Raw genomic sequence first — 15,001 nt, 5'->3', positions numbered from 1 at the left:
TTTTTATTTCTTACAAAAGTTTGTCTATATTCTTTCTGCTGCTAGTATACTTTTGGGGCCTCTTACTAAGAGGTCCTACAGGGTCTACTATTGGTGATTAGGTTTCCTTTCTGTAAATATGTTATATATTTCAAATATTTAGGACAAGGCCTGCCACATAGTGGATGTTGTGTGTGTTTTCATCAAAACATCCTCTGTGGGTCATGGAGGTCCTTGCAAGGTGTGCCTTAAAATTCATGTCTTGCCTGATTTTGTTTGTGTACTTTTGTAGAGTCCATGTTCTTTTTACCTTTCCATTTTCTTATGAAAGATGACCTTTTTTCCCTACAGTGACCTTTCTGGACTTTGCCAGTAGTCACCCAGCTTTTCCCAGAGCTGCCATCTTTCATTCTGGGCACATTTTTCCTGAGATTCCAGGAAGACTTGCAACATTCACGTTTTTACTCTAGGATCTTATAAATTTTCTACATTTACCTGAAAAGCTCCCCTGTGGTAACACATTTCCCACTCCTTCAAAAATATTTCCCAAGAAAAGCTTACCTTGGGTCAAAAGCAGACTGTTATCTTCTCCTTTCATCTTCAAATCAGACTTCTGGGCAAGATATTCTTTATGGCATACAAATCCAAAGGATCCATAAATCTCTTCAATAGGCATCTTGGGTACTGTGAGGTAGGCACTTCAAAACTGCAGAGTAAAGCCACCCACCCCACGCCCAGGTCTGCCAGCAGTCTGCAATCAAACGTGAACAAATTCTGCTGCTAATCAGATTCTTTTCTTTTGACCTGGTTCCTGAGGTCTTTTAACCTGTGCAATGAAATTATTTATTGTTTTATGACAGAATACAGTGGTGTCCCACAGAGGAGCCATTGATGAAAAATGGTGCTGTGATAAGGAAGTAATAACTAGCATTTTAAAATTTGGTTTCAAGAAAGTCTAATATACCTATAATAAAGGTTAAAGCAATTTGTCTTATTCTGCATTCTAGCATTATTAATTTTAAAATAGCAGTTCTAACAAAAATGTATCAATTGACTTTCTAATTCTCTTTATCAAAAAAAAAACTATAAATTTACAACCAGCATTTTTTAAAAGTTGTATAAATCTTCTTTTTCAAAAAAACTGTTAACAAGTGAAAATGAATGAGACGGCACCTTAGCAATTTTTGTTTTAATAAAAATTTCTTTTCAACCAAGTCATAGTCTTCCTTTGGTTTTTTTCCCTTGGCTTGGTTGATATGCCCTCCTCACCATAAATTATCACTCATTATTTGGGCTCCAAAAGTTCATTAAGCAGAGGAGAAAAAGAGACAGAAGAATTCTAATGTAAATTTATTAAATTTTGAAATGATGTTATGGTCTTGGAAAAAGATGTTCGATATTCATTTTTCATCAACATAATCTCCAGAAGAAGAGTATTCATTTGTTTGCAAAGGCCATAATCTGTTCCTAGAGATAAAATGAAATCAAGTGAGTGATACTCTTGACATTTTAACGTATGAAGGCAGGTGAAGATAATACTTTAAAATATTTAAAGTGATTGAAGCAAAAATTAGTGAAAGTTCCAGATAGATTCTCCTTCCAAGTCCCTCCAAAGTAACTTTTAATGGAGGTTTCTCAGGAAAGAAGCTGGACAGCAGCAAAAGGAGTTTAAGCATCTTTAAGAACCCCTATTCACTATTTTATATCAAGTTACTGCTTGCATGTGGGCTAATACCTAAAAGCGCAGCAGGGACATTTCTGCTCATAACCACTGGGGAAGGTATTCAGATAAAGATGATAATTTAATAGCCAAGAAAATTAATTCAAAGAAATTAAAGAGTCATTGGCCGAGTCATTCCTCAGTGAGCAAGATTCTTGGAGATCTGGGAGAGCTCTCTTACTTTGAGTGGAGACATTGCATTTGTAGCCTGCAAGCCCCAGGTCCTGAGCAGCACGAGAAGGGTAGCCCTGGTGGAATAGAGCCTTTTCAGTAGGTCCGTAGCAGCCAGAAGAGCAGTGTTGTGACGCTGTCTGTCTGTTTCATAACTTGTGAGGTGGCTCATGGAGCCTGGAGGGAAAAGGCAAGGTTACCTCCCTAATTCTGTAGTACTGTTTTCTTTCCTAGCAAACCAGATGCATTTATGCCCACTATATCTGGCTCCTGAGGAGCCATTTTCGTGATCTTCCCATATTATATGAGCTTGGGATACTTCTCCAAGGTACACTGAATCCTTACCTAAGTCTTTGCCATTGAAGGCTGCAGTACTGAGGTGATGAAGCAAGCTGGAGATATCCCCAAAGCCCATGTTGACACCTTGCCCTGCAAGTGGATGGACCCTGTGGGCTGCATCCCTAAGAATAGAGCAGAGTTCAGGTGTGGCCTCCAGCCAGAGGGAAAAGGGAGCGGCTCTGTTGTTACCGTCTTACCCAATGAGGGCCAGCCGAGGCCGGACGTACTCGGCAGCATGTCCCAACCCAAGAGGAAACAGGACTCGGCTTTTGGCGTCCACCCTGGCTACACTGGGGGGCAGCTGGCGAGCTGAGACTCTAGTGGGCTTCAGAAAGGCAACCGCGGACTGCAGCATGGAGCCAGCTGAGTCGATGAAGTCTGTGTGGTTCACATCACTCCACTGAGTAGTATCGACCACAAAACAAAATGAAAGTTCATCAGCGATTCCAGCGGAGAATTAAAACATTCAACAAGGCAACCATTTTATAACCACAGCCATGGGCAGTGGTACCACAAGTTGCAACCCCTCAAATGAATGCAAAATGCAATTCCCTATCACTCCCCACAAGCTGTAGGATCAAGTCAAATTGCTCATGAGCTGCCCCTGCCTACCTCTGAGCTTCATCTTTCACCATTCCTAACCCTCAAAATGCATGTGCCAGCCACAAAGCAGCTCTCTCTACAGCATGCTCTTGATTCCACACTCCCCTCTGCTTAGAATTGTCCCCTCAATTCTAGTTCATCAGGAGTACCCAGAAGCTACCATCGCTTTGTAAACCTACCTCCAAACCGTCCTCTGTGTCTGTCGTTCTCCTTCAAGCTCCATAGTATAGCATCCTATGCAAACTCTACACTGGACCCTAACTCATGTCTGTGTCCTTCCTCACTCTGCGCTTCCTGAAAGCAGGGACTATATCTCACTTGTCTAACTCCAGCGCCATCTACATAGCAGCACTCATAACTTCCTGAACGAATGTACTGCAAAGGCCTTATGCCAGGAACATATACTAAGTGACCCAGAAAGGGTCCTCATTTATCTTGGAAGCCCCTTTAGTACATTTAGTTCCTTTTGTTCTTGCTGGCTTCTGTTAAAATTGATCAAAGTATTATCACTTCAAAAAAAGTTACTTATCCAAGTAACTTCCACCCAGGCAGCTGTTTCAGTCAGCAGAGCAGCAGCCCACAACCCTCAGAAGGGCACACGAGCCGATTTCTGTGGTTTTACATTTTCCTGAAGCCTCTCCCCCACGTAACCCAGATCAAGTGGTACAAGTCCAAAGGGGCAGTGTATTCATTATTCCTTTCTTCTTACTCAGAACCATCTTTCTGTATCTATCCCCACAACGCATCATTGGCAGGTGATACTCACAAAGGCAGAGTTAATGGCATCCACAAACTCCTCCTCCTCCATGCTGACCAGCTCTGCTGCATGTTCATGGGATGTGGACCAAACCAAGGAACTCAAAGTGTCTGAGAGCTGTGTCAAAAGAACATCAATGCCAAGGGCTGACACTTCGGTTCCTAAGAGCTCTCAGGCACGAGGGACGATAAGAAGGGGTAACAAAGCTAGTGTGGGCATAGTCCCTTGCAACCAGCAAAAGGCTGAGTGAAGTGAGGTTCTAAAAGGCAAAGGGTTGACATGTTTAAGAAGACAAGCCAGAAGGACTTCTTACCGGAAGCAGAGCAATGGGCCCAGAGGGGAGAAATCTCTGCCAAGCTACATTATTTTCGGTGGCCTACAACACACAGGAGAAAAGTCCTTGTCAGAAGTGCCCAGTCCCAGTTAGGCATGAGCAGGGCTCCCGATGGTAGGCTCAGGATCTTACCTCTGATAAATGCAGAGTAGCCACAACAGCGGATTGGTCATAGTTCCAGCTAACATTCCAGATTCCCGCAGCCTGCCGCACTCCTGAGTTGTGACCGTCTGCACCAATCTGTGTGCAGACAAGAGCCTGCTGAGTCTGCCAACCTCTTAATTAACAAAACTATTCCAGAAGGTTGTCCCTGCCTCCTAAAAGTTTTTTCTAGTTCCAACTGTTGGCAACCCCCTCTGGGGCAGGCAACTCTTTATCACACCTACCTCACTCCCAGGCCCTAGAGGAGAAGCCCTACATAAGTGATCCCAGCTTCAATGAAGAGACCACAGCTGGACATCTGACCCAAGAAGGGCCAGCCATAGGTTAAACTCAGCCAAAGTCTCTTCATACTGAACTAGAAAGCAGCAAGGCAGACACTGGAGCTGAAGAGTCCTGATATAAGGCTGAGAATGGCTGCCATGTAAAAGGGGAAGCTGATGAGCAGAAAGAAAAAAAATGGGAGATGCAAGATGAGTGACTGCAGGATTCCCGAGAGGTAGGGAAAGGGCTCATTTTCTGACCCTCTGATTCCTGTCCCTGTAAGGCCAGCTATCCTTTACTTCAAGATATATGGTGGTCTGAGAGATTGCCTCCTGTGCAGCACTTACAATAGGGCCATCCCAACTGGAGCTGGTCTGAGTGGGTCCAGGTCCTTATAGCCAAAAGCTTTGCCTCAAATCAACTTCAACTAGAGCTAAGATCTAAAACAAGAGACCACAGACTAATAAGATACGGATATGCAAGACCCCTGGCAAAATAAGAATCTTCAACTACCAACAATTTGGTCTGGAGGGTTCTGCCATCACCTAGGGTAATATGAACCCAAGGGCTGGAGTCTGCCATGGAAAATGGATAAGGCCAGGTATAGCTGATTGCTTTGCTCTTGTAGAGAACGGTCACTCGGTCTAGGGAGGTCAGAAGAGAGAAAACAAAACATTAGACAGTTGGCCCACAGGCTGAGGAAAAAACTCAATAACTAAATAAAGCAAGGTTGCAAGACAGCTTATCTTTATCTTATCACTGGCTCCTAAATAAGAAAGGTAAAGACCTTAAAAAAAAAAAAACCCATGTGATCAATGGTATGGTCTAAGAGCTAATAAAAGACAGAGGCCACAGGGCTGAATCAGTGTGTGTGTGAGGGGAGAATCTCTCACTGACTTATCACCTGACCAGGCGCTCTTTTTTCCCCCACTCCTGCTCCTCTAGTTTCTTCTTCACTCTGTGTCCAAATGAACCCACATGTGCTTTCAGACAAACAGGGTGGGGAATACCACAGGCTCAAACAGGTTCTAGATTTCATAAGGTTCTCCTTCCCCCGAAAGACATTTTACTTTTCTGATCATAAAAATTATATGTTTATTACTTTTACTTGGTGTGAAAGTCTGAACTACAAATAAAGGTTTAAAAGGGGGGGGAGGGCAGGGAGAATCACCTTTAATCATACCACTCAGATATAGCTACAGTTAAAGCTTTGTTCTATTGCTTTCCAGGTAATTTCCTATGTTTGTACATGCACACACACCATTCCCCCTCATACACACACATACAAGTGGGATCATGCAACACAGACTTTTTTTCACCAGTATATTGTGGGACATGTTTCTAAGTGACTGTTAGATCTAAGTTATCTTTTAAAACTACATGGAAGTTCATTCCATGGATGAACAATTCTCTCATATCAAAAAGCATTTAAGTTGCTTCCAATTTTTCTCCCTCCAGAACCCTGAAATATCTATAAAACATATATATATATACACACATATATGTATATAAAGGGAATTTATAGCCAGACTACACAAAGAACCCTTATAACTAAAAAAATAAAGACAATCTAGTTCTAAATGGGCAAAAGGTTTTGCATAGACACTTCTCAAAAAAAATACACAAATAGCCAACAAGCATCTGAAAAAACACTCAACATGATTAGTCATCAGGTAAATACAATCAAACCTACGAGACACCACCTCACAGTTGCTGCTGCTAAGCTGCTAAGTCACTTCAGTCATGTCCGACTCTATGCGACCCCACAGACGGCAGCCCACCAGGCTCCCCCGTCCCTGGGATTCTCCAGGCAAGAACACTGAAGTGGGTTGCCATTTCCTTCTCCAATGCATGAAAGTGGAAAGTGAAAGGGAAGGTCCAACTCTTCCCGACCCCATGGACTGCAGCCTACCAGGCTCCTCCATCCATGGGATTTTCCAGGCAAGAGTACTGGAGTGGGCTGCCACTGCCTTCACCACAGTTACTAGGATGGCTATTAAAAAAAAAAAAGAAAAAGAAAGGCTAAGGGGAATACGTTTTGGCAAGGGGTGGAGAAATTGGAATTCTTAAATTTGTTGGCAGTAAAGTTACATGGTGCAGCCTCTTTCAAGTTTGGCAATTTATGAAAATGTTAAACACAGAATTATTACATGACCCAGCAATTCTAGTCCTAAGAATCCACCCAGAAGAAATAAACCATATATCCACACAAAAACTTGTACACAAATGTCCCTAGCTGTATTCACAACCACTAAAAAGTGTAAACAACCCAATGTCCATCAGCTGATGATGGATAAACAAGGTGTGATGCATGCACACGAGACTGGAGCATTGACTCATGCTACAACATGAATAAATCTCAGGAATATATTCAGGGAGAGAAGTCAGACACAAAAAATACACATCATATAAGTCTACTTAAATGAAATGTCCAGAAGAGGCAAATTCTGAAAAACGGAAAGTCACTGAATTGTACACTTAGAATGGGTGTACACTTACTGGTATGTAAGTCATACCTGAGTAAAGCTGTTTTAAAAAGAGAGAGGAAGAACAACCCTGAAATAACCCTCAGAGGGCTTCTTTATGGTGAACATCAGTATCTGTAGGAGAGATCCTTCCAGTAAGTCCCAGAATAATTCCAGGCCAGTTCTCCTTCCAAAGAGTGACTGGAAGATGGCAGAGTCAGGGGCCTCACCTGACACAGCCTCCAGCTGCTTAGTGAGAGCATGCATGATGACATCGTTCTCCACTATATAGCCCATGTCATCTAAATTATCCTTATCGAACATTATCAGGGCCTCTGAGCAGGCATCCCACACCTGGAAACACAAAGGGAAAGCATGTATTACAACCCAGGGTAAAGGAGGTATTGCTCTAATCAGAAACTGAGCACCGCTTTCCCAAGGGACTGAAGCAGAACAACCCCAAGGTGTCAGTCCCTCTGGCAGGACGTGTACAGTAAGAAGAAAATTCTCTTGTGAATGCTTCCCTCCTACTTCCTGAGACGGAGTGTAAACTCTGCCTGAATTCTTCCCACATTTACAGAAAACCTGCAGAATGTGTACTCCATTATTTTAACTCAAGACAGACCGAGATATCTTGCCAAAAGTGATAAAGGAGGCACCTGCATTCGCCGAAAGGCTCTGTATCTCATGTTGCAGATGTGGTCCCAGGCACCAAAACCTAGGAGAGAAAAGAGCTACATATAGATCAGAGCAATCTCATGGGACCTCCCTCCCTCCTGGGTCTCCCTTGGTGAGCGATTGTTCTCAGTGTTCAATAATAGAGAAATACTCACCACTTCTACCCTGTTTGGTGCTAGGAGCTAAGCTACTCTGTTTCCCAGTTCTGATTACGCAGCATGAAAAAAGACCCAGCTTTCATGATCAAGGTCAAATCACATTGAAAGAGAGAAATAATAAAGGAAATTAAATCCATATTGTACTTTCTCTTCACCATCCTACTAAGGTTACAAAGTCATCCTACTGAGTTACAAAATCCTACTGAGTTACAAAAAAAAGTGTTACAAAAATCAACCTACTGAGGTTACAGTGTTAGTCACTCAGTCCTGTCTGACTCTTTGTGACCACGTGGACTTTAGCCCATCAGGCTCCTCTGTCCATGGAATTCTCCAGGCAAGAATAATGAAGTGGACTGCCATCTTCAGGGGGATCTTCCCAAGGATTGAACCCAGGTCTCCCTTACTGCAGGCAGATTCTTTACTGTCCGAGGCACCAGGGAAGCCCACTGAGGTTACAAACTCCCTGGATAAAGATGGTTTTTTTGTTTAAATCTAGAGAACCAAAGCAATTCATTCATTGAGATATTTATTGAGCACTTACTATGTGCCAGATACACTTCTAGGTACTGAGCACAAAGTGGGAAACCACACAAATCTCAGCCCTTCAGCAGCTGACATTCTAGCTGGAAAGATAGACCCTCCCACAAAAAATCGTAATATCAGGTACTAAGTGTCATAAAAGAAAAATAAAGCCGTATAAGGGGCTAGAGAATGATGCAAGAGTCTCATTTTAGATGGGATGGTTCCACATAGGCTGGCTTGAGGGAGCAACATCTGGCAGAGACCTGAAGACCATGTGCTAACCACGCACACATCCACCTACACCCTAAAAGCATTTAGCATTCAGGCTCCCCAGCCCCACAGACGGCTGGCTCTGGGAATAAAGAGGATGCTGGCACTAAGTGAAGGGTCACAGTTAGTTCATATAGTTTCAATTCCACCAACTTATAATGACCCAACATCACAAACGATGCCCATATGGACCCACATGTCTGCTGGAAGTCTTCCTCAGACCGGAAGTGGACACATGAACAATTCTTGGGACCTTCAGCTACGTACAGACTTACCACCCCCACCCGCCTCTCCCAGGCACCTCGGTGAGCTCCCTCCTGGCCAGGTGCCCCGCTGACTCTGCCCTACGGGACATTCTGGAGAGTCAAGACAGGAGGCTGGCACTGTGACAGAAGATCTACTCACTACTGAGAAGGGTTGCAGAGCCAGGGGAGATGGAGCTGACCCTGTTGCTGTAAGTTTCTGGCAATTTCTCCAGCACTTTCTTTGGACCTGCTTCTAACAACAGGATTTTCTTGTCACAAAAGTGAATATCATGTCCTAAAAAAAAAAAGAAACAAAATGCTATATCATTTTAGAAAAATCAATTTATTCTCTCATTTCCAAGAGAAGTATCATATTAACTAATTCCTTAGTGCTTAGGATACAAATTTCTTACAGGGCACATAAAAAGGGAACATCATACGGAGTCCTAAGCAGTAACACACAGCACCTTTTCAGTCATGTAAACCACCCTGCTCGTGGCAATAAGAACTCTCCAGACCAACCCCTGCCATGTGCAAAGAAGCAAATAATGGCATAACCCGTAACAAGGGAATAGAATGCCCTAGAAAAGAAAAAAGAAGGAAGGCAGCAGTATTTAGATACCAGATAGTTACAACCTTAAAAGTATTAAGTCACTAAAAATTAAAAATCCTGTTCAACAGAAGAATAAAGCTAACAAACAAAATTCACTGTGGTCTCAAGATTAAGTCAAAAATAAAAGAGCTTATAAAAGAAAAGAGAGCCAAGAAAATACACCAGTGGTGCCAAAAACTCTGGTCCTAAAACATCTGTATAGTGAAGTAAAAAGAGGGCTTGGAGACTTTGGTACTGGGTGACTAGCACAGACACAAGACCCTCCACAGTGTCTCAGAAAAAGGTGCGGGGAAAAAGATAAAACAGTGAGCTGCCACTACCAAGAAAGGAGAAAACACCTGTGATGGAATTACCAGAGAGAAGAAACACTGCAGGTTTTACTTAGTAATGGTCAGGGAAACCCCACAAACCTTGACCCCTCTTTTTATTCTGGAATGTAAATGACAAAAAAAGGCGCTATTGTAACATACAACAAAGAAAGGGTGAAAATCAAGGGCAGCTCCAGTGGGAAAGGAAGTGAGTAGCGCTGAACCCATCAGCTCAGCATGGCGCCCCCTGCCGTGCGGCAGCGGTTCTGCTCTGAAGGATGGGAGCCCCGGCCTTGGCCACCCTCAGCAGAGCGGGTGATTTCCGGTCCATCACTTCTCTGGCCTTGACCTAACAGTAGCCGCTCCCGCACTGAAAGCCCCAGCCCCCTGCTTCCTGTGGAGCCTACTCGCTGAAGCCTCGCCTCCACAGCAGTGTTCTTCATACCGTGCCCGCACACCTCCGCCCCCAGGAGAGGTCAGTTCCTTGTTCCTCTAGGGTAGCTTTCATTTCAATCTTCCTTCTGTTCGTTATTTACAGATCGTTCCCCTTTGCTGGATTCTAAACTCCTTGGGGGCTAGGAATTCTTTTCTTATTGCAATAATGTCCCAGTAGTATATGCTGTTATCTCCTCAACCCACAAAGAGATACTCAATGTCTTAACAGACATTTTTGTTCAATGACAGACCAAGAAACATTTAGGAAGAGTCAGATTTCCATCCCATACTTGTCCAGGGGAACAGAAATAGAAAAAAATAATAATAATACGTATTTTAGGCTATAATATCATTTAGCCTCTATAATGTTTATGTTAAAGCACAAACATATATAACTTAGCTATTGATTGAATTAAATGAAATTATGAATTATAGGTGAATATCTAAATTTTAACCTTGAAATCATTTCATTCTATAAAGAATCCAAGTTAGTTTTATCAAATGACAACCTAGTGCCATAGTAATTTGTCACTTTTATGACTATCAAGATTATTATATTAATAGTTTACTTTTTCCTGCATATCTAAAAGCAAAGTTCCATAGAATCACTATTATCATTATCATCACTGCTAATGTTTACTAACTCCTATATGCCTAGTGCATATAGTTTACTATAGTATCTTCTGATATAATCCATACTAAAATTTTATGAAGAATAAAAAGCTATTCTGTCCTAATTTTAGAGATGAGAAAAATCAATGTACAGAAATTGTAATTTATACAGTTCTACCCAGACAGAATTAGAGACAAGACCGAGGATTTAAACACATGCAATCTCATATAGAGAGAGACCTGTCACTTCATCATTTAACTTCCTTTAAAGGAAGTTTCCTTCTTATTTAAAACAATCATTGGACTGGAAATGAAAATCAGAAACTCTGGATTTTAATCCTAGCTCTCACAGTTTCTAGCTTTCATCACCTACAAATGCATACATAACATTATGTACTTTATAAATTTCCTTTGGTCAAAAAAAAAAATAGATCTCCAAGCACATAAAGTAGTCAGGGTCAATACTTTATTTTTCAGTATTTTATTTTTAGCTATTTAATATCATTGTTTTAGGAAACTCTCTTGGAAAAAAATTACTGGAGAATATCATTTACAAGTAACAATGCTGAGAGGGAAATAGACATTTCAAGCCTAAAACATAAACTAATGTGAGTTTAAAGAAGAAAAGAATCAAGGAAAACATAAACTGGTCTATAGGGAAATGTGAAGAGGCCACGGACAATTTTCATTTTTAAAGCAGCTATCCAAGATTAAGTGGATGTCAAAATGTAAAAGCTGATCACCATATAAACTATTAGCAAAGAATACTTTTGGGAATACAGGCCATGATGATCAAGGGGAGACACTAGCAAGCACAAAATCTCAAGCAGGTTGTTTACTTGACTCAGCAGGACCTGCCCAAGGACAGAGTCTCCTTACTCTGTTTATATCTTATATGAAAAAAGTAGAGGCTTGCTCACTGAATAAATTGTACCAAAGACTTACAAATCTCCCACCAAGCTTCAATTTTCATGTTTTAACATTCACTATTTTCTCTGAGCTTTCAAAACAAGAAATTAGCTGATGTGTGAATTTTTTAGGGAAAACCTACACTTGGCAGGTTTGACTTACTTAGAGGCAGCGACTCATAACCTGGTGTACTCAGCCTATGACCTCTCTTTCATAAACTTACACAGAGAATTGTTTTGCAAGTATCTGCTTAAAGTCAGCCTTGAATTAAGGAATTTATACTTCTATGAAAAAAAAACAGAAAAATGAACAATTACAATACAGAATTCTCTATGCTTGTAAAAACTTTCCATCCTTGGGATGGGGCAAATGGGGTGAGAAAGAGAACAAAACAGGAAGGAAAAAAAAGCTAAACAAAGAAAATAGCACACCACCAAATATTAATGAAATTAGCAAAAACTCAGTAAGACTAAAAAACTTTTCAAGTACATATCATAGAAAATTGTATAAACAGTTAAGAGGTAAAGTCACTACAAGACAATTAAGCTCTCCTCTGTTTCTTGTTCTCAAACTGTGGGAATATAGGGAATCCCCTGGCAGTCCAATAGTTAGGACTTGGTGCTCTCACTGCCAGGCCCAGGTTTCAACCTTTGGTCGGGATCTAAGATTCCACAAGCTGCTTGACACAGAGGAAAAATAGTATACGCAAGATACTTTTAAAAGATGCCTATAGCAAGTGCTGATAACTGTATTTTACAAAATGATTTTGAGACTCAAGCCCATTAGCTTATATAAAGCACTGTTTGCCACCAGTCGCCTAGAAGAGGAAACTTCCCTACTTCCTAGGGAAAATGTGACTATCAGCCCACACTGAAATCAACAAAGACTTTCTCATTATTGAAAAATGAAAGTGTTAGCTGTTCAGTCCTGTATGATTCTTCGTGATCCCATGGACTATAGCCTGCCAGGCTCCTCTATCCATGAATTCTCTAGGCAAGAATACTGGTGGTGGTGGTTTAGTCACTAAGTCGTGTCTGACTCTTATGACCCCATGGACTGTAGCCCACCAGGCTCCTCTGTCAATGGGATTCTCCAGGCAAGAATACTTAAGTGGGTTGCCATTTCCTTCTCCAGGGGATCTTCCCAACTTAGGAATCAAGCCCAGGTCTGCTACATTGCAGGCAGTTTCTTTACCATCTGAGCCACCATGGAAGCCAGAAAACTCAAATCCAGTTTCTGAAAGTCATTGTACAATTGTTAAAAGCAAAAGAATTTGTTGGCCTAGGTTCAAATTCTGTCTCTGCCTGGTGTGAGACTTCGGTCATTAGCTAACCTTGCTAAGCAAGTTTCTTCATATAAAAGATGAAAATATCTACTTCACAAGGTTAAGAGCAGTCTAAATTAAACGTGGAAAAGCAAAAGTTGGACTCAAAGTAGATCACAGGCTGAAAGGTAACAACTTAAACTATAAAACTCTTAGAAGAAAACACAGGAGCGAATCTTCCTGATTGGAGGTTAGATAATGAATGCTTAGACATGATACCAAAAGTACAAGTGATAAGAGGCTGATAAGCTGGACTTCATCAAAATTAAAAACTTCTGTGCTTCCTAGGACACCATCAAGAAAGTGAGAAAACAATTCACAAAATGGGAGAATACATCTGCAAATCATTTATCTGATAAGGGACTTGTACCCAGAATATACTGCCTTGGCCAAAAGAATCATTCAGGTTTTTCCATAACATGTTATGGAAAACCCTAAACGAACTTTTTGGCCAATCCAATATAAAAAACACAACTCAATAATAAAAAGACAAATAATCCAATTTAGAAATGGGCAAAGGTTCTGAACAGACATTTCTCCAAAGAAGATACACAAATAACCAATAAACACATGAAAGAATAGTCATCATTAGTCATTAGGGAAATACAAATCAAAACCAGGAGATGTTACCTCACACTCACTATTATAACTAGTAACAAAAAGACAATACAGTGCTGTCCAGGATGTGGAGAAATGAGACCTCTCATTTATTGCTGGTGGGAATGTAAAATGGTGCAGCCACTCTAGAACACCGGTAGTTCTTCAAAACCTTAAGCAGAGTTTACCAAATGACCCAGAAAATCCACTTCTAAGATTATATCCAAGATAACCAAAAATACATGTTTACACAAACAAAAGCATGTACAAGAAATGATTAGTAGCATTATTTGTTATAGCTCCAAAGTGAAAACGACTCAAATGTCTATCACTTGGTGAATGAATAAACAAAATATGCTATGTATAGCCACCAAAAATATTATTTACTATTTGGCAATAAAAAGAAACAAAGTACTGGCTGGGCTCCCCCCCACCCCGCCCCCCCGCCCCCCGTGGCTCAGCGGCAAAGAATCCGCCTGCAATGCAGGAGACTCGGGTTCGATTTATCCCTGGGTTGGGAAGATCCGATGGAGGAGGGCATGGCGACCCACTCCAGTATTCTTGCCAGGAAAATCCCGGGGACAAAGGAGCCTAGCAGGCGACAGTACATGGGGTCGCAAAGACTAGGAGGCGACTGAGCACGCACACACTGGCATATGCTGCAACCTGGATGATTCCTGAAAACATTAAGCAGATTTCACGTATATGAAAAAGTCCTGAAAAAGCCAATCTATAGAGATGAAAAAGTACATGACTGGTTGCCTAGGGTACTAGGCTGGAGGAGTTGGGGGAAAGGGCGGGCTGCATGGGCAGTGACTACTAACGGGTTCGCGTTTATTTTGTGGGCGGGGGGGGGGGGGGTGATAAAAATGTTCTAAGATTCATTGTGGCGATGGCTGCACAGCTCTACGAATAAACTCAAATCATTACATTATATGCTTTTAAGTGGGTGAAGTTTACGGTATGCAAACTATATCTCAATGAAGCGGTCTAAAAAACATCAACAAGAAAACCGCCTAACCTAGCTCAGTAGACAACTGCCGGACGACTTCGGTGTCCAGACCGAAATAACCCTGGGCGGGTCTGTGTCCCCACGTGTTGGAAGGACTCTTACGGTCCCTCCCTGTTTTGACCCTTCGGAATTCTGAAGGAACAAACATTTGCCCCTGGGGTCCTGGGGTTCCTCTGGGCAGGGAATGGACCACAAGATGTGCAAGACTCAGGCTTTGGGCAAACAGTGCCAAGGCTCCCACACTCCTCATCGTTCCTTCACGGCCTCGCTCCCCGCAAATACCGGCCTGGAGATGCGCTTACCTAAGGCACAAGCCATAGCGGCGCCTACCAGGCCTCCCCCTGACACCACCACATCGTACACGTTGTCCGCCGAGGCGCCAGCCCACCTCCAGCAAGAGACCCGCGGGCCCTTCTGGGCAGCGGCAAAGACAGCGCCCCACCGGACCCTAGCCAGCTGGGCCGCCATGGCGCTGACCTGCGCCTTATCCGACGACTGAACTGAACTCAACAGGACCGCCTAAGGCA

General features: G+C 42.3%; 1 protein-coding gene across 1 annotated transcript; it reads right to left on the bottom strand.

The window, feature by feature from the left end:
* Positions 1 to 1,295: 1,295 nt before the first annotated feature.
* Positions 1,296 to 14,969, bottom strand: COQ6 (coenzyme Q6, monooxygenase). Its single transcript, XM_052646276.1, has 12 exons — positions 14,777 to 14,969; positions 8,825 to 8,959; positions 7,451 to 7,509; positions 7,022 to 7,145; positions 4,840 to 4,970; positions 4,036 to 4,143; positions 3,883 to 3,945; positions 3,579 to 3,686; positions 2,407 to 2,609; positions 2,216 to 2,331; positions 1,881 to 2,047; positions 1,296 to 1,446 (listed from the first exon to the last, which is right to left on the bottom strand). Exons 1-12 carry the CDS (start codon positions 14,940 to 14,942, stop codon positions 1,417 to 1,419), a joined length of 1,410 nt encoding a protein of 469 aa, XP_052502236.1. The 5' UTR covers positions 14,943 to 14,969; the 3' UTR covers positions 1,296 to 1,416.
* Between the last annotated feature and the right edge of the window lie 32 nt (positions 14,970 to 15,001).

Source organism: Budorcas taxicolor, chromosome 10 (genome assembly GCF_023091745.1).
Source record: "Budorcas taxicolor isolate Tak-1 chromosome 10, Takin1.1, whole genome shotgun sequence".
In the NCBI taxonomy this organism is placed as follows: domain Eukaryota; kingdom Metazoa; phylum Chordata; class Mammalia; order Artiodactyla; family Bovidae; genus Budorcas; species Budorcas taxicolor.
This window is presented reverse-complemented; position numbering and strand designations above follow the sequence as displayed.